This window comes from Rutidosis leptorrhynchoides, chromosome 4, assembly GCF_046630445.1.
Source record: "Rutidosis leptorrhynchoides isolate AG116_Rl617_1_P2 chromosome 4, CSIRO_AGI_Rlap_v1, whole genome shotgun sequence".
NCBI lineage: Eukaryota > Viridiplantae > Streptophyta > Magnoliopsida > Asterales > Asteraceae > Rutidosis > Rutidosis leptorrhynchoides.
Window position 1 is genome coordinate 172,442,241 of NC_092336.1, and position 20,235 is coordinate 172,462,475.

The 20,235-nt window shown below is 32.3% G+C and overlaps 1 protein-coding gene across 2 annotated transcripts; it reads left to right on the forward strand.

Annotated features, from left to right (window-relative positions):
* The first annotated feature begins 15,095 nt into the window (after positions 1 to 15,095).
* LOC139840549 (uncharacterized) lies at positions 15,096 to 19,844 on the forward strand. 2 transcript variants are annotated; one of them, XM_071830811.1, is made up of 3 exons: positions 15,096 to 15,223; positions 15,326 to 15,388; positions 19,557 to 19,844. In XM_071830811.1, the coding sequence occupies exons 1-3, from the start codon at positions 15,153 to 15,155 to the stop codon at positions 19,648 to 19,650; spliced, it is 228 nt and encodes a 75-aa protein (XP_071686912.1). In that variant the 5' UTR covers positions 15,096 to 15,152; the 3' UTR covers positions 19,651 to 19,844. The 2 variants fall into 2 exon arrangements, with proteins under 2 accessions (XP_071686912.1, XP_071686911.1); XM_071830810.1 differs by lacking the exon at positions 19,557 to 19,844 and adding an exon at positions 16,387 to 16,664.
* The last annotated feature ends 391 nt before the right edge of the window (positions 19,845 to 20,235 follow it).

Sequence of the window (20,235 nt, forward strand, 5' to 3'; positions counted from 1 at the left end):
AGAAATATAGAGGATATTTATAACGAAAGATACAGTGATATCTCAGAATTTCTAAGTTCCAATGATGAGGAAAATTCTTTTGTTTCTTCTGCATTTAATGCTACCATATCTGAATCATTGGTTATCAATCCGAGATGGTTTCAAGAAATTTTATTTTTTAGATGATTAAACGCTGATTGTAATCGTCAACGGATCTAATGGTTAACGAATAGGCGTTGTTGATGATAATTTCGGTGGTTTGATGTGATAATTCATCATAGAATACGAATGAATATAATTCATGAATGTAGTGATCTTTAGGAAGATAACACCTGCTAAAGCTTTACTTGAATTCTGGTATGTTAATTTCAGAATGTGTAATTAAATTTGTATGAAAATGATTATGTATCACAGTGAAGGCAGTGAGTATAATTAATGATTTATGAATCGAAATTGAAGAATGTACAGTGTATTTATGTGAGATGTAAATATTTCTCGGGTATTACCTACCCGTTAAAATATTTTCACAATTAACAGTTTTTACAATCTTTATGAAGATATACGTTCATATATGTATTCTTCAGATATAATCATGGATTTAATGAGTTAATATATATTAAACTCATTTGATTTGCTGTTTGGAACGAGAGTAAATAATCTCCAAAATCTTAGAGATTTCATAATTGTTGCGAAATATTTCGCTAATGAAGTTATGAATCAATACATTCATCGTTATACTTGATTTATTATGAAATGGAGTTTATTGTGCTGAAGCAGTGATTAACAATTGTTAAGTCATTAGCGAAGGGTGTACATCATAGCATATTAGTGATATGAATTAACTAAGTAGTACATACTAGTTGAGATTCTCACGTAATTGCTTAGTACGACAAGATTTATTATTGTTCCAAATCATATATATATATATAAGGTATACATATATAATTCTTCACGAAGAATGAGTCAATACATCTTAACTCTTTATTGCTAATATTCCTTGGTATCTATGGGGCGTATCATGTTGATGTTTGAGGTACTGAGTGTGTTGTTGAGGCGGGGGATGCGAATGTTGTTGTTGATGAAGCTGATGATGTTGGTGGTGATGTTGATGGTACTGTTGGTACTGGTGGTGATGCTGGTTATGCTGCTGGTGCTGCTGATGCTTGTAGAATTCGCACCATATTCTCCAGAGCCACCACTCGAGCGCGAAGCTCATTGACTTCTTCTACTATTCCGGGATGATTGGCGGTTGGAACAAGGGGGTGAATAAGATCTAGAATCTTCGATATTATATATTCGTGACGGGATACCCTGGAAAGAAGAGAGAAAATGGTGTTTCAGACTGGTTCGCCGGTAAGCGCTTCAGGTTCTTCGCCAAGAGGTGAATTCGGTTGGTGGAAGGGATCACCTTCTTCTTGTCTCCATTGATTGAGTCGGCTACGAACCCATCCCCAATTCATCCAGAATAGATGATGGCTAATTGGTTCGTTTGTTCCGGTTACGCTGCCGTGGGAGCTTGAAGAGTTTGAGAAATTCATATTATATGTTTGGAATAGGGTTTGATATGAAATGGGTATTGAATACCGAATGATATATTCGTCTCCTTGAATACGTATTTATAGCAAAAAGATTTCCGTAATTTACGAAGGAAATTTAGGATAAGTGGTAGACAAAGTTTATAGACATGATAATATATGATAAGATATGATGTGTCATCCATTTATGTAATAATGGTGGTATGACGTGTTGAGATTTGTAACCAGATATTGATGAAAGAATTTCAATTCGTATACTGTGATAACCCAATAATATTTTTTTGGTTCGCAAACCGATGCATAAAGGCATAAGATACGTGAGTGTTTGAAGTAGTAGCAGGAGCTTGTGGACGAACCGTTATCTTCAATAACATATAGAAGTTTGATAAACTTGATAAGTCATAAGTTTGAAAAAAAAAATTTAAGTGGAATAAAGATGAATATGATATAAACGAAACACTTAATTTTATTAAGAACAAGGCTTTAAACAAGCCTTCTTATTACACGATTCGGGGATAGAAATAGTTTAAGGCCTAGCCTTTGCATAGATAGAAAATAACTAGGAAATATTAAGATTGAAGTAGTCTTCATATTTCTTCTTCTCGTCCTCAACCTCCTTCATAAACTTCTCAAACTTGTCGTTCTTCTCCTTTTGTTCCTCATAAAGATACTCAATGTTATCATAAAGATTGGAAACATCATTGTTGATTACATGGTACTTGTGGTCCCTCATAGAAACTTGATTATTCACGCGGTTTTCCTCCATCTTCAATCTAAAGTCAACATCTTCTCTTAGGTAGGAGAGATATTGCTTCCCCCATCCGGCATTTCTTGTAAGGGTGCAAACCAAAGTCCCACATCGATCATGGGATAAAACAAATGTATGTATATAATCTCTTTCTTTAGCTCAGCATTTTCCTTCATGAGCTTCTTGATCGCTAGGTATTTTTCCTTCATTTGAGCACCGATCCTTGCAATATGGCGAATTAGGCCTTCGGTAGTTCTTCGCAGATTCATGATCTCGTACTTGACATCAACTTCATCGTAGGAAGGAGATCGGGATCTTTTCTTTGACGGCCCAGTTTCTTCAAGACATTTCCTCTTGTCTTTATTCCTCGGGGTTGGATAGTATTCAGGAGACCCATGTAACTTTAGAGTAGTATTTGGGCTATAATTTGGTGAGGGAGGACCACCAAAGCCATAAGGTGGACTTTAGACTGGTCTTTCTGTGGAAGACCTTTCAGTATCTTTTTCGGTTGGCTTGAAAAGATTCATTTTGGTCGTTTGATGATAATTAGACATCCTAACATTAAGAAGGAGATTTTGATCAGTTTTAGGATAGGATTGTAAGACATATGTTTTAAGATTACAAGGCAATCCTAAGTGCTTTAAAGTCTAAGGAAGGAAAGGTTATAGTTTCCTAGATTGCTAAGGCACCCTAGCTAACAAGTAAGGCACATATAAAAATGCAATCCTGGTTCTCTATAACAGCCTGGTTATGCTCTGATACCAATCTGTAACGTCCTCCCAATAGGGTCTGGAAGGAACGTCACTAATATCAAAACATACCAACATATTATAATAAACGAGAACAATACTAAATGATGAATTTAACTTTAATGAGTACGCAGCGGAAAATGAAATATCGTTACAATGACAGGAATAATAATATCGTAAATGTTCACATGCAGAAGTAATAAATGCGATATCTCTTGATCCTATGTCCAAGTAGCATCACATAAGCAGTAAGTATAAGAGCTTGAATCAAACAGTACCTGAGACAAAACATGCTAAAGTGTCAACCAAAAAGGTTGAGTGAAGTTCATAGGTTTAACAAAAAGTTTGTCGTTGTTTTAGACCACAAGATTTAGTTTGTAAAGTTGATCTCCCGCGGGATCAAAAAGTTATGCCAGTGCGTGATATTTAGACTAAACGTTCAAGTTTGCCCCATGACAAGTTGTGTCTGTCCTTGTCAGTTTAATTTCATTATTAAGTAATACAATGACTTGGTCAAATGTATCGGGGACGTTACTCCCGATAGGCCTACCCCCAATAATTAAGCATGCCGCAGCAATTAAAAATATCACTGTAGGGACTTAGTCGGATGTAGCCGGGTATAGCATAGTTTAACAGTTTGGTACTTGTGTCTAAAGTGTAAAAAGTAAAAACAGCATGTGTCTCACCCCAAGTAAAAGTAAGTAAGTTTGCTAGCAATAAAGAGGGGCTATGAATTCACCTTAGTAAGTAGAGAGAGTGTTATTTCTCGGAATAAAGAGTTGAACGAGTGAGCAGGAAAGTCAACCTATTGACATTTAAGAGTAGTTAAGTGTTTTGCCCATGTTTAAGTTTAAGTATGTGTTTAAGTATAGTTTGTTTTACTAAGTTTCTTATTCCTAATAAGTTACTATTTTTATAAAGTTTCCAATTTTAGAAAGTTTCTTATTTTACTAAGTTTCTATGACTAGAGAGTTTCTACTTTTATCAGTGTTTTCCATTTTAGGATACTTGTCGTATTAGATAAGCTTCTAATCACCCCTTTCCCTTCGAATGGCTAATTTAGATCTAGGGGCTTGAGCCATAGGACCCTTTAATTCGGAAATCCAAACCCTCTGCCTAGAATCTCATAGAAACCATTCGTCAAGAAAGTTCGAAGATCTATACATCTCTAATACATATCCCAAAATGTTTTTATGTTACAATATAAGTAATAGGTTATAGGTGCTAGTAATAGTAATAGTGTATACATGTTATTTATTTTATTTTTAATTGCATATAATTTATAACATTATTTACATATTTCGGTAAAAATAATAACCGAAGTAAAAAGTAAAAAGTAAAAAGTAAAAAAAAATAAAAAGTAAGAAAAGAATACTTACTAGTAGTAATTCTTCAAAGAGAGAATGAGAGAAATTTTGGTGTGAGTTTGAATGAGAAATGAGGGGTATTTATACTTGAAAAAATTAGGTAAAAAGAATAAAATAATTAAAAGAAAAAGAAATATTTAATTCTTAATGGGATTTTAAAATTAAAAAGTATTAAATGTTAGGTCATGGGATAATGCACAAAATAAAATAATAAAAGTAGTTTTTCCATTAAAATTTTTAATTAAAAAGTAATTTATTTATTTATTTATTTATTTTTCATTTATTTTAAGGATTTTTTTTATGTAAATAAACAAATTTATTTAATGTTTTTCCAAGAATATTTGTCAATAATATTTTATTTTTATTTTTTTTAATTTTGTTTTATTTAATTAATAAATACAAATTTTGCATAAAAATAATAAATAATTCGGTATTTTGTATTTTTAATAATAATTATGATTTTAATTATTAAACTATAGTTTTAGTAAGTTTGTAAATATTATTACATTTATATATAATTAGATTTATTATATAGTTAAATATATAATACATTAACTAAATAATAAAAGTGATACACAGTTTATATACTTAGTTAAATTATGTCAAATTATATAAATTAATAATATATTATTTATTTAAGCGTACATTGTTGGCTAAAAATTACTATTCGGTCAATATTTAATTGTATATAACAACCCTTAATACATATAGTCAGACATATAACCCTAGGGTTAATTCAGTAATTTAGAAGTCGAAAAGTGAGGGTTGTTACAAAAACCTTGTCGGCTAAAACAGCCGCGAGAATCACCACCCATTTAACAAACTCGACACCATCAATAAAAACCATTCCATGTACTCGATCCACTAGTGCAACCCAAGTGACGTTTTCTATCGTGATCGAAACCCATGTTAATAGCTACTGTTACTTCTTGTTTCCTTCGTAAATCCATGCTCAACACGAACCAAGCATAACCACCGGAAAACTACCACCCTACAACCCCACTCTCTCTCTAACCTCCCTCTCCTTCGCCATGATCAAAACCACCACCCAAAACAATCACAAAACCACTTGAATATTTACTGCTGTTATTTTCGTACTATAATGCAGTTTCTGTTTTGCTACGTTAACCTGCTGCAGTTTATGCTTCTGTTTCGGTTGTTGAGCCATTAAACGAAATATAAGAAAAGGATAGAATAGATTTATAAGATATAGATTACCGATATTCAGCAAGTGGTGATATAGATATAGATATCGTATATTAAAAGCTAGTGGAACAAAAACATCACATATTGGCCGACAATGAATCCATGATTTACGGTTTATAATTTTTTTTTCTTTCTTTTGAACTGGACGATTAACATACCCATATACTTGTTACATTGGATCACGAACAACTGGGCTGCCTTGTTGGGCAATCAAAAACCCAACTTCTAATGTTTTTAGGCCTGCTATATTCATGTTCTAGTGGTCACTGCTAGCTGCTATTCATTTTTTTTATTGTTCGAAGACACCATTTTCACTACAGCCGAAGACTTCTATTTCTAATTTTATTTTCTGTACAATGATGAAGATAATAATCATGGTATGATATTGATGATGGAATGAAGAAGATGATCATATGTTATTATGATTATGATGATGGGTGCATGATTTTATAATGAATGATGTTATAGGATGGTAGAAATGATGATGAAGAGATGAATGAAGTATGATGGTGATAATGATCTAATGATGATGTCTTAATATGGTGATGATTATAGACGATAATGAAGATAGTGAATATATTCGATATAGATGTTAATAATGATGCGTTAAATATGACGATGATGATAATAAGATGATATTATGATATACATGATGATGTGATCATGACGATGATGCTGTAGATAATGATAATAGATTAAGAAGATGAAGAGAACGGAAATAGGGGTTTAAATAAATCCGGATAGGAATTAGAATAGATAAGGAAACAGCTCAATGGTTTAGGGCGTGTGTCGGGTGGCGAGAGGTCGGGGGTTCGAGCCTCGTCTAAGGCATTTTTTTTTTGGGAAAAGCTTTAAAGGTAGTTTCATTATTATTATTACTATTATTATTACTATAATAATAATAATAATAATAATAATAATAATAATTATTATTATTATTATTATTATTATTATTATTATTATGATTATTATTATTATTATTATTATTATTATTATTATTATTATTATTATTATTATTTGTATTGTTATTAGGATTATTATGATTAATATCATTATTACACTTATCATTATTGTATATATTATTATTATCATTAAGTATTAGTTACCATTTATTATTATTATCATAACCCTAGTTACAATTATGATTATTAATATTATTATTGTTAAGCTAAGTATTATTATTACTATCATACTATGAATTAATATTATTCTCATAAATATTAGCATTGTACCATTTTTAGTACTATCACTGTTATTAGTAACAAAAGTATTATTAATATGATTATCATTATTAGTAATGTTAATATTAGAAATTATTATCATTTTTACCAAAAATTGTTATTTTAGTATCATTACAACTACATAATAATAATTATTATTATTATCATAACCTTAGTTACAATTATAATTATTATTATTATTATCAATATAAGTATTATTATTAAGTAATATGATTATTAGTATTATAATTATTAATATCAAAACTACCTTTTTAAGCAAATAAATATTTTGTACATAAAATATACTTATTACATATACTATAATTATATTAAAATTTCACATAACTATATATATCAAACCTACCAAAATTATTTATATAAATACTTACAAATAACTAACTATCGATTTTTAAATATAACATTAAACAAATAGGTATATAATTATGGATATATTAATATAACTATATAAATATTAACCATTTTGAATAAATACACAAATTAAACAAACAAATTAAGGATATACTAAATAAATTTGTTCAATTACGATTATATGTATTAATGAATATACAAATGATATAGGTTCGTGAATCCGAGGCCAACCTTACACTTATTCAATGTCGTCATATGTATTTTTACTACAAAATACATTAGGTAAGTTTCATTTGCCTTTTTTACCCTTTATATTTTTGGGCTGAGAATACATGCGAAATTTTTATGAATGTTTTACGAAATAGACACAAGTAATTGAAACTACATTATATGGGTGAATGATCGAAGCCGAATATGCCCCTTTTTGCTAGGTAACCTAAGAATTAGTAAGCCGATCTACTAATTGACGCGAATCCTAAAGATAGATCTATTGGGCCTAACGAACCCCATCCAAAGTACCGGATGCTTTAGTACTTCGATGTTGTTTTTATCATGTCCGAAGGATTTCCCGGAATGATAGGGTATATTCTTATATGCATCTTGTTAATGTCGGTTACCAGGTGTTCACCATATGAATGATTATTTTTGTCTCTATGCATGGGACGTATATTTATGAGAACTGAAAATGAAAATCTTGTGGTCTATTAAAATGATGGAAATGAATGATTATGATAAACTAATGAACTCACCAACCTTTTGGTTGACACTTTAAAGCATGTTTATTCTCAGGTATGAAAGAAATCTTCCGCTGTGCAATTGCTCACTCTAGAGATATTACTTGGAGTCATTCATGACATATTTCAAAAGACGTTGCATTCGAGTCGTTGAGTTCATCAAGATTATTATTAAGTCAATTATAGTTGGATATATTATGAAATGGTATGCATGCCGTCAACTTTTGATGTAATGAAAGTTTGTCTTTTAAAAACGAATGCAATGTTTGTAAAATGTATCATATAGAGGTCAAGTACCTCGCGATGTAACTAAATGTAATGTATTCGTCCAGATGGATTAGGACGGGTCGCTTCAAAAATGGCCAATGAAAGGTGGTTAAGGGTAGTAGGGTCATGGCTCATGGACATAATTGGGGAACACTTTATATGGTTGAGGTGTTTAACGAAAACATGGTGGTTGCTACGGTAGATGTTGGAGATAATTCTACTCTATGGCATCGAAGACTCGGGCGTATGAGTGACAAGGGTATGAAGATGCTTGTTTCGAGTGGGAGAATTCCGGATTTGAAGAAAGTGGAGCTTGGGTTTTGCGAACCATGTGTATATAGGAAGCAAAAGAAGGTGACTTTCGGGAAATCGGGGAATGCGCCCAAGTTGGAAAAATTGGAGCTAGTTCATACGTATGTGTTTGGTCCAACAAATGTAGAATCACACGGAGGTTCTCGCTATTATGTCACCTTCATTGACGACTCCACTCGAAAGGTATGGGTTTATTTTCTTAAAGCTAAATCCGATGTATTTGATACTTTTGTGAAGTGGAAAGTTATGGTAGAGAATGAAACTAACTTAAAGGTGAAGTGCTTAAAGTCGGATAATGGAGGAGAATATGGTAGTATTGAGTTTAAAGACCATTGTGCAAAGCTCGGTATTAAGATGTTAAAGATGGTATCGGAGACACCGCAACACAATGAGGTCGCCAAACCTATGAATCGTACGTTGAATGAAAGGGCTAAGAGTATGAGACTATATGCCGATTTGCCTAAGATGTTTTGGGCGGATGCGGTTAGTACGGCGGGTTATTTGATCAATAGGGGACCCTCAACACCAATGGGTTTTCGAATTCCCGAGGAAGAAGGGCAAGGTAAAATGGAGAGTTATGGTCATCTTAGAATCTTTGGGTGCAATGCATATGTGAATACCAAGGATACGGATAGAGACAAGCTTGAGACTAAGTCAGAGAGGTGTACTTTTATTGGTTATGGTTCGGATGAGATGGGTTATCGATGTTGGGATAACGATGTTAGAAAAGTTGTTCGTTCGCATGATGTTATCTTTGATAAAGATTCGGTTTATGGCAAACCGGAAATGGAGATCCCAAACCGGATTATGTTACTTTTGATGATGTTTCTATTGATGATCTTGCAGGTTCTAGGGGGAGTTCGGGTAACAATGAATTGTCGAATAATGGTGAGGAGTCACAAAGTGCTAATGATGAAGATGGTTCGGAAAGCGGTGAAAGTTCCAAACATAGTGGGAGTTCTAGTGATTAGGAGGAGGAGGATGATGATAGGACCGGTCCAACTATACCGGTTGCTCTTACACTAAGACGTTCTACTAGAGTGCCCAAGCCTAATCCTAAGTATTCTTCATAAACAAACTACATGCTCTATACTGAGAATATTGAACCCGAGAGTTACTTTGAGGCGAGACAATCTAAAGAATCCATACAACGAAAGCTTGCCATGGAGTCACTTGAGAAGAATAAAACTTGGTCACTAGTGAAACTACCTCATGATAAAAGGGCGTTGCAAAATAAATGGGTGTATCGGCTAAAGGATGAGTTGGATGGCAAGAAGAGGTACAAGGCTCGGTTGGTGGTCAAAGGCTTTCAACAAAAGGAAGGAGTTGATTACATCGAGAATTTTTCAACGGTAGTTAAAATGACTACTATTCGGCTGGTACTTGCTATAGTTGCATCCGAGAACTTACATCTTGAGCAACTAGATGTGAAGACCGCATTCTTACACGGAGATCTTCATGAAGAGATCTATATGAAGCAACCCGAGGGCTTTGAGGTAAAGGGTAAAGAGAAGTGGGTTTGTAAGCTAAAAAAAAATTGTATGGATTGAAGCAAGCACCTCGGCTATGGTACTTGAAGTTTGATGAGTTTATGAAAAAGATTGATTTCTTAAGATGTGAAGCCGATCATTGTTTCTACTTGAAGAAATACAAGTCTTCTTATATCATCTTGTTATTGTATGTTGATGATATGTTGATTGCGGGTTCGAACATGTCCGAAATCAACAAGTTGAAGAGATTACTTTCTCATGAGTTCGAGATGAAAGACCTTGATGGAGCTAGGCAAATACTTGGGATGAGTATTGCGCGTGATTGTGTGAAAGGAACTCTATACTTGTCTCAAACTAAATATATTGAGAAAGTAGTAGAGAGGTTCAACATGGAGAATTAAAAGGCTCGTTCTATGCCTTTGGGAAGCTCAATAAGGTTATCGAAATGTCAATCACCTAAAACGGAAGAAGACAAAGCGGAGATGGAAAAGGTTCCGTATGCATCAGCCGTGGGTAGTGTTATGTATGTCATGGTTTGTACGAGACCGGATATTGCCCATTCAGTGGGAGTAGTAAGCCGTTATATGTCTAAACCGGGGAAAGAGCATTTGGAAGCGGTTAAATGGTTGCTTCGTTACTTAAAAGGTACTTCTGATATGGGATTGTGTTTCACTAAAAACAATGTCATACTTAGGGGTTATGCGGATGCTAATTTGGGTGAATGTGATGATTCGAGGAAAAGCACTACTGGTTATGTTTTCACATTAGGGAAGACGGTGATTAGTTGGATGTCTCGACTACAAAGAAGTGTTGCTTTATCTACAACGGAGGCCGAATACATGGCTATTGCGGAAGCAACTAAAGAGCTTGTGTGGTTGAAAGACTTCTTGTGTGAGCTGGGTAAAAGACAAGACTATTGCATCTTGTATTGTGATAATCAAAGTGCGGTTCATCTTGGAAAGAATCTGGTGTTTCATAGTCGTACGAAACACATCAAGTTGAGGTATAATTTTATTCGACAACATATAAAAGATGGTACTTTAATTTTGAAGAAAGTCCTTGGTTCGAAGAATCCCGCGGATATGTGTACTAAGGTGGTGACGACGGACAAGTTGAGGTTTTGCATAACCTTAACCGGTCTTCTCATGAATTGATGAGAGAAGATGACTTACTAGAGAGATAGAGAGTTGATGTTCGAGTCTAACAAGAGGAGTTGAAAACCTTGTATCGAAAGTCTACTCATCTGACGTATGTGTCGAGTGTGCGTGTTCCAAACGGCGTTTTGGCGGTATGAATGGTGGTTTGACAATCTTGGTTAGTGTTGGGTTGAAGAAGATTGGGTTTTGTTAAAGTCTCCTTCAAGTGGGAGATTTTTGGATGTGTGAAGTAGATTAAACTAAAAAGGAAACAAGGTAAAATTAACTTGGAGATTAAGTCAAAGCTTGGAGAACAAGTCAAGCTTGAAAGACAATTTTTACTTAAAGAACAAGGATTTGATATTTATGGGATGTTTCTTGTACTTAAAGGCCAAGTTAAACTTGTGCAACAAGATTTTAGGTTTAATGCTTCCCTATAAATAGACTCATAATCTCATTGTAACTCATCACAAATTCTATCAATAAAATCTCTCTAGTTTGGTCCGTGGATTAAAGTAATCAATCATTGATTACATATAACCACGTTAAATCATTGTGTTCTTAATTTCTAGTTTTTTTGTCTTTTTTTGTCTATAGTGGGTTGGGTAATCTTTGGAAATTACACTTATCGTTGAGTCCTAAATCCTAACATTGTACTTGGCCAAAATGGATCTATATCCTTCTCCATCAGATATATGTTTCCATCACAAACTTTCAATAAGAAAAAAAAAATGTGATAAGAAGGTGGAGTTACACTGAGTGGTAAAAAGAAAAATGCAACAAATGGTTAAAAGAATTAAAAATCTCAATGATGCAATGCACATTACCTCATATTAAAAAGTACATGTTTCAATTTTTTAAGAGGCTAGCACATACTCTATCGACATCTCACTCATAGATTATTGGTATTCAAACAGGGATGACATGATGCTCCAGTCCCCGACTTTATTTGATCACATGTTGGGACTATAACCAGAGTTAACACTCATTAGGACACGAGTCATATCTTTGTGATTTATGCTTGTCTGCGTGACAAAGCATGAACATGATATATTCTAACAATGCTATCATCCCTCCAACATCGAATGTAGGTTACATTAAATTGTTTCATTTGTGAATCATCTTTCGTTCTAACCAGCAATCTATGTTATCCATGAGTTATCTGACATAGAAATTTGTATTCTTAAAACATACGCAACCACTTCTTGTATCAAGCATTGTTGCTTTACTCATTTTGTTCCTTATCGAATAGTTTTCTTATTTTATTAGCCAGAGATGCATGATGATCATGACGGCTCATAATCATCATTAGGGAGAGAAACGATACAATGGTTGATAAATACGATCATAATGATTAATCTTTCCGAATTGAGGTTTGATCAAGACCCCGTCTCAAATGATCCTTAGACCAACTTATTTCAAGGCCCGTTTTAGCTTCAGTGGTTCTTAAAATATCTATTCAAGATGAGCTTACTACTCATGCTTCTGCGTCAAATTTTTTTTGAGCAGTATAGCGTCTCTTTCACATATGATGATGATGATGATGATGATGATGATGATGATGATGATGATGATGTTTGTTTGAGGGGGAGTCACAGAAGTCAACAAATCGAGGATTCGGAGTTTAAGGGGAAACAAAATAGGTTAATTAATACACTCTCAAACATTTCGAATATTGACTCCACCTCAACTTCATATATCAAAGATAGTCAACAAAATATGACTTCGAGAGTGTTTTACAACTCACTCTAAGGATCTTTACAACTCATGAGAGATATTTTCAAGCGTTCAAATTCAAAGTTGAAGATTAGACTTGGTTCATCTTCTCATTATGGAGTAAGTTGACAAGAAAGTTGAAGATCTCAGATTCAGGTTTGAAGATTATATTTAATTGATCACGCACAAGTCACTCTTAAGGGAAGTTAGGAATTCTAAAATATTGAGAATCGTGATGATAATATACAAAGTGATATGAAGACTATAATACGTCCCCTAACTCTTAGTTCCATACAACCCTTAGCCATACTTGACACATAAGCTCTCTCTACACTTAGTATTGAGTTTACTAACCAAATTCAAGGAAGCTTATGAAAATTATAATTTATGTGACAAGTATTTATCAATTCAGTTACAATTTTTTTACAAGCAATCTTTATACAGTTTTTCATATTTACACAACCAGTTCATACTTCATTCATATCTTCAGCATCAATATTATCAATATCCAAACATATAATCATTGCTCGCATTATGATTGAAGGATCAAAACATGAATTCAACATTTCCTAGATTAACAATATATGAGTTTCAATTATTAGCTCTAACTACACGCATTCAGTTCTAGCTATCGGTAATTCTCACAAATACACTCTAAGTATAAGATACTCTATTTCCTTATTATGTGTAATGATTCCTTGTCAAAATGAACTCATTACGCGAATGTTGGACCAATGAGATTTGATAGAGAAAACATGTTCTTCTAACACCATAGTCGATCAATGCCACCCAAATTGCATTCTACTGCTCCCAGCCTCAACGATCAATCAATATATCGTGTAGATTTTCTCCATCTCATAAATTTATGCATTATGTACTTGTATAATATATACTGAATGTATAATGTTTGTGAACTTAATAAACGCAATGGTGAAAATTTTATCATCCTTTCGTATATGCTGGATTAACAACTTTATGTGTCAGCTTAACACCATGGCGAAAGTTATTAGTAGTTTAAACCTAAAACGGTATAAGTGTTTAAAAATATTGTTATTTTTAGTATAGATACCGCAAGTTATATATATAGCACGAATTTTACAACTTCTATTAGCGTGGTTATTCGTCATGTCAACATAACTAATTTAACCCCGCTTCTGGATCATTCCAAACCAAGTTTCCATAGTCGTTTTCAAAATGAAATTAATACAGTACATAACTTCTTCCGTGTTTCTTCTATACTCGAAATGAAAAATGAAATGTGTGTTTTTTACAATAAAAATAGATAAAATAAAATGATAGCTCAAACTCATTGGATGAAAACTCAATATTCCATGAAATGAATTTTACTATCCAAAATTTGTTGATCATTCTCGTACTCTTATTAATTAAATTAAATAATTAAATTAAATTAAATGTATATGTATATATTTAGTTATCTACTGTTTCATTTCTATCTAAACAATATTTTGTGGAATATATTACAAGATAGTTCATCGGTTGTTTGGGGCTCTGATGTTTACAAAAAGTTTCAAGTTTAAATTTTGTGCTAGCTAGGAACTGATTGAAAATAGTCAGAGAGTAATCCAGCTAAACTGCTTACATTAAAGTATGAGTTTGAATTGCTCGACCTCCCGAGTAATCCGAATAAATAAAATCTTACAACTGTATTTTTGTAACGTTTAAATTACAAATTCTGTTGAACTACAAAAAAAAATAAAAAAAAATAAAAATAAAAAATGTTTGGAGAATCTTTCAGAGTTAATATTTGCTGAATCATTCAAATTTACGATTATTATAAAATACAATCTTGTTATTTATGATAATCATTCAAATTTATGATTATCAAAGAAAAATATTGTTATTTAAATCTACATTTAATCAGAACCTTTAGATTTTTAAAATATACGATTATTATAAAATACAATCTTAATCTTAATCTTAATAGGAGTAACAGATATTCAATTCTGACTACAATTCTAATACAAAACTTTAACATAATATCACTACTTTCATTTAATTCGGAATTCAAAAGTAGCTAGAATCTTCTTTGTAAGCTTGCATACAAGCATTTCAGGAAACATGGAATATTAGTAGTAATCGAAATAAGAATGGGAGATAAAACCAATGGAAGAAAATGACATAAACGAATAACTTATCACCTCAAGGAAATCGGTAGGCAAAACCTATCATATCCACACACGTGTACGGCCTATATCTCATCAATGCACTATAAATAACGCCCAAGTATTCACATAATAAAATCATCCATCTTCAATCCATTCAAACAAGCAAATTTAGTACTTTCTAAAACAACCTCAAAAATCATGTCTTGCTCAAGTGGAAAGTGCAACTGCGGCTCAAGCTGTTCATGCGGCAGTAGCTGCAACTGCAACTCGTAATTCACTAAATTTTATTTTCCATTATTAATTATTTGTTTTTATTGTTTTCTATAAAATTCGATTTTCTAAACGTATTTAATTTTGTTTTTTCGTCGTAGATGCAACGTTGAGAAATCAACCACCACCATGATCATCGTCGACGGTGTTGCACCCAGGATGACGTACGTAATTCTACCACTTTTTTGTGCACATATATAGTTACATAGTCACGTACCATAATTTTTCTTACAGTTATTTGACTTATTTCAGTTTAATGTTTTTAAAACAGAAATTTTACATAGTCAACTTAACCTACACATTTATCTCATCTGCGACTTAAAAGTCTTAAATTTAAATACTCCTATAACTTTGATGCGTTATGCCGTTAAAGGTAACGGTGTAAATATACGAGTTACCCAAACTTGACTCGTTAGAAACTTGGCTCGAGTTGAACTCAAACGAGTTTAAACTAGAACTTGAACATATTTTGAAAATCATTTAGTGAATGAGTTCGAATTCGAATTAATTTCTTATATCTAGCTCGAACAACCTAAAATGCATAGACCATCATTTTCATTTATGTATTCATTTATATACATAAAGGATTACTGTATTTTATAATAACATAATAATAATAATATGTTGTTATTATTATAATTATAATTATAATTATAATAATTATATTATAATTATATTAGTGAGTCAAGAGCGAGCTTAATATGCTAAGCTCTAAATGTGCCGAATTTAAACTTAATATGTTAAGGTATAAACAAGTCAAGTTCTAATATTAACAAGCTAGAACTCGACTCGTTAACACTCCCACATCTAGGTAAACAGTCGGCTTTTGACACATTTTACAGGGCAAGAAATGAAGCTATACATGATTGTGACATATACGGTTGTATAATCCGTATGTTTACAATTTAAGTAATTTTATTTATTTTTTCCTAAATTTTTATAAACCGAAAGAAATGTTTTTTGTTCAATCCTTGTTATGATTTTTATTTCTTTATATTTTTAATTAGAAAATAAGTAGAAACTTTGTAATTATCCCAAAGTATTGTATAGTCCGGATTAACGAGATATATTCAAATATAACCATACGTAATCTCTTAATTACATAAGAATATAGTAAACTTTTTTTACAATAAATGATTAAAAAAATGTAATAATTATGCAGCTTCGCCGATGGAACCGAGACCAGCTTTGTTGCCGAGAGCGGAAACGGGTGCAAGTGTGGAGAAAACTGCAAGTGCGATCCTTGCAACTGCTAAGGATACGGTCATATGATCGAGCCATTAACCCGAACAAGAAGAAGCTATGTTTTGTTTTATGTTGTGTTTTTATGTATTAAATAAGAAGGAACCTATAAGTGTTATTTGGACATTGTAATGGGTTTCCATGGCTGTTTACCGTTTATGTAAAACTGAATTATATAAAAGTTGACTTGTTTGGGTATTTGTGGTATTTAGCTGATTTCCGTTATGTAATGCGAACCTATATGTTTATTTGTATGTGGTGAAAAAGATGCTTTTATCTGACTTAAAGAGTTTGATCATAAGGTAACTTAGTAGTCCAAACATAATTAGTAATACATCTTAGACCGCTATCAACTATAGCGTCGATGGGGCGCCGTTGGGTTGCCGATCGAGCGGCGCGCCATTGCTAGCCACCGTCCTCTACTCCACCGTTGATAGACCGTGAACCAAAATGCGTTGCAACGATAGATTAGAACACGGAGTGGGGTAAAATTTGGAATAAAAAATTATCAAAAAATTGCAAAATTTTTTCTTGTTTTTATTTATTTATTTATTTATTTTTGTTATTTTTTTTTTTTTTGTTATTTCTTCCTTGTTTTTACTTTCCTTTTTTCTTGTTTTCTTCCTTGTTTTATCTTTCACCTTTGTTGTTGTTGAAAAAAATAATTAAGTTTGAATGTAATGTAATCTTATTTTCAAATAACACTTTTATTCAACACACAAATGGTTACATTTTTTTAAACTACAACCAAATTAAACTGAAATACAATACAACAAGATCTTAAAACACGAACATCGATTACTTAATAGTCGGAATGTTCAAAATAACGACCATCTATGTCGTAAAGAGGCCCCACCGGTTCATCTTTTTCTTCTTCGACTGCTTCGTCGATGTAACGCCAACCCAATGTCTCTTCATCTTCGAGAACTAAATACAGAGAAATGCGGTTTAGACGATCATCAAGGGTATCTTTTATACCGTACCATTGATCATCGGTACGGAGATAGCTTGCCTTTAAATCTAGTTCACAATCATCTTCAAAATACATCACATCCGTGTATTCGCACAGAGCATTTTCTTTCAAAAACGCTAGCAGATCCTATAAACCAACGTCATGAACATCGATTCCTTCAAATGACAATTTTTTTTACAGACTTGTAAAGCTTCATGTCATTACGGAAGTCACCTCCGTAATGAACGTCATATGCAACAATCATTTGAGGGAATTGTTTTCATTTTTGAGTAGTTAGGTGTGTTTTGGTTTTGAATTGAGAAGTGAAGTGTGTGAAAGGATTTGAGTTAGTGGGTGTATTTATAGAGGTAAAAATCTAGCCTTTTTTTTTAAAAGAAAAAAAAACGGTCGGATTATAGCCGTTAGATTTTTAAATTTAAAATGTTTGCAGAATCTTTCAGAGTTACTATTAATAATTAAAAAAAATGTTTGCAGAATCTTTCAGAGTTAACTAGTTGGGCGACCTAGCTTTGCGCCGGTTCTTCACCCTTGATTAACATTAATTACATAGCTAATTATTGAGAAAGTAATTGTTTATCATTTTTTTTGTTTTATTTTTCGCTTTGTCGTGATTGATTTGTAATAAGCGTGAAAGTAATTAGTCATCATTTTTTGTTTTAGTTTTCGTCTTGTCGAGAGAAAAGACTCAAATGCTCAATCAATAAAGTGAGACATACATCAACGATTGGTATAAACCATGGGCGGTTTTATGTAGCGGCAAAGGGGGCGCGCGTCCCTAGTGGATTTGCAATTTTCAGTGTAAAAATTCCAAAATATTCGACTTTGCCCCCAATGAATTTTTTTTGCCCCAAAACTTACATATTTTGCCGCAAACACGTTCAAATGTTGTCTAAAAACATCCATATTTTGCCCAAAAACCTTCAAATTTTGTCGAAAAAGCTCCATATATTGCCCAAAAACCTCCATTTTTTTTGCCAAAAAAATACTACGTTTTAAAAAAAAAATACCCCCGGTGAAAAAAAATTATGCTTCCGCCACTAGTACAAACTATTTAATAAAATAAGAAAAACTATTTATATATATTATATAATATATATATATATATATATATATATATATATATATATATATATATATATATATATATATATATATATATATATATATATATTAGCGTTAGAACAGTTATAGAAAAATAAGTTACGTGATTAATTTGTAATAAAGGAAAAAGTTAAAGAGTAATAAAGTTAAAAATTATGTGATTGATTTAATAATGATTATAATAATAGTAATAATAATGGTAGTAATAATAATAATAATAATAATAATAATAATAATAGTAATGAATAGTTATTAGATAGTAGAAAGTGTGTGGTGGATTTAAGTGAATGAGAAGTTTTATAGTTAAATTATAAAATGTAAAAAATTTGTGGTAAGTTTAGGAAAATATAAAGTTTAGTATCATAGATGTTGTGGGTGATTTGTAAAAGAATGAAAAGTTTGTGGTAAATTTGTGAAGTTTAAAAAATTTACTATTCACTTACCCTTTATCTTTTAGATATATAGAGTAATATGTGCTGAATCATTAAAATTTACAATTATTATAAAATACAATCTTGTTATTTATGATAATCATTCAAATTTATGATTATCAAAGAAAAATATTGTTATTTAAAATCTACATTTAATCAGAACCTTTAGATTTTTAAAATATACGATTATTAAAAAATACAATCTTAATCTTAATAGGAGTAACAGATATTCAATTCTGACTACAATTCTAATACAAAACTTTAACAAAATATCACTACTTTCATTTAGTTCGGAATTCAAAAGTAGCTAGAATCTTATTTGTAAGCTTGCATACAAGCATTTCAGGAAACGTGGAATATTAATAGTAATCGAAATAAGAATGGGAGATAAAACCAATGGAAGAAAATGACATAAACGAATAACTTATCACCTCAAGGAAATCGGTAGGCAAAGCCTATCATATCCACACACGTGTAGGGCCTATATCTCATCAATGCACTATAAATAACGCCCAAGTATTCACTATAAGAATATAGTAAACTTTTTGACGAAAAATTATTTAAAAAAATGTAATAATTATGCAGCTTCGCCGAGGAAACCGAGACCAGCTTTGTTGCCGAGAGCGGAAACGGGTGCAAGTGTGGAGGAAACTGCAAGTGCGATCCTTGCAACTGCTAAGGATACGATCATATGATCGAACCATTAACCCGAACAAGAAGAAGCTATGTTTTGTTTTATGTTGTGTTTTTCATGTATTAAACAAGAAGGAACCTATAAGTGTTATTTGGACATTGTAATGGGTTTCCATGGCTGTTTACCGTTTATGTAAAACTGATTTATATAAGAGTTGACTTGTTTGGGTATTTGTGGTATTTTGCTGATTTCCGTTATGTAATGGGAACCTGTTGGTGCATGAATCTCAAGTTTTATATTGTAATACGTTCTATTTGTTATGTCGTTTAGATTTCAGTCATGTATGAACATTAATGGTTGATATATTGTATTTGATATAATTGACCAATGCCGAAAAATGGTTTAGAGCTGATTGGTTGGCAGCTCAGACCATCGACCGATGGTAGGGACCATCGATCGATGGACGAAGACCATCAGCCGAAGGTCAGAGACCATCGACCGATGGTCACTGCAAATATATATAAATATGGGTGTCGGGGTTCATTGTTAGGTTACGAACCTTACACCCTGTAGCCGACCTTTAGCGATTCTGCTATTGTTCCAGACCAAACCCCAACCGAATACACAGTC

What these genes read in the sequence shown, in the direction of transcription:
- LOC139840549 (XM_071830811.1), top strand. Translation starts at nt 15,153, where the DNA reads ATGTCTTGCTCAAGTGGAAAGTGCAACTGCGGCTCAAGCTGTTCATGC. An exon ending in AGTAGCTGCAACTGCAACTC is followed by an intron (nt 15,224 to 15,325) that starts GTAATTCACTAA and finishes TTTTCGTCGTAG; the next exon opens with ATGCAACGTTGAGAAATCAA. An exon ending in GGTGTTGCACCCAGGATGAC is followed by an intron (nt 15,389 to 19,556) that starts GTACGTAATTCT and finishes ATAATTATGCAG; the next exon opens with CTTCGCCGAGGAAACCGAGA.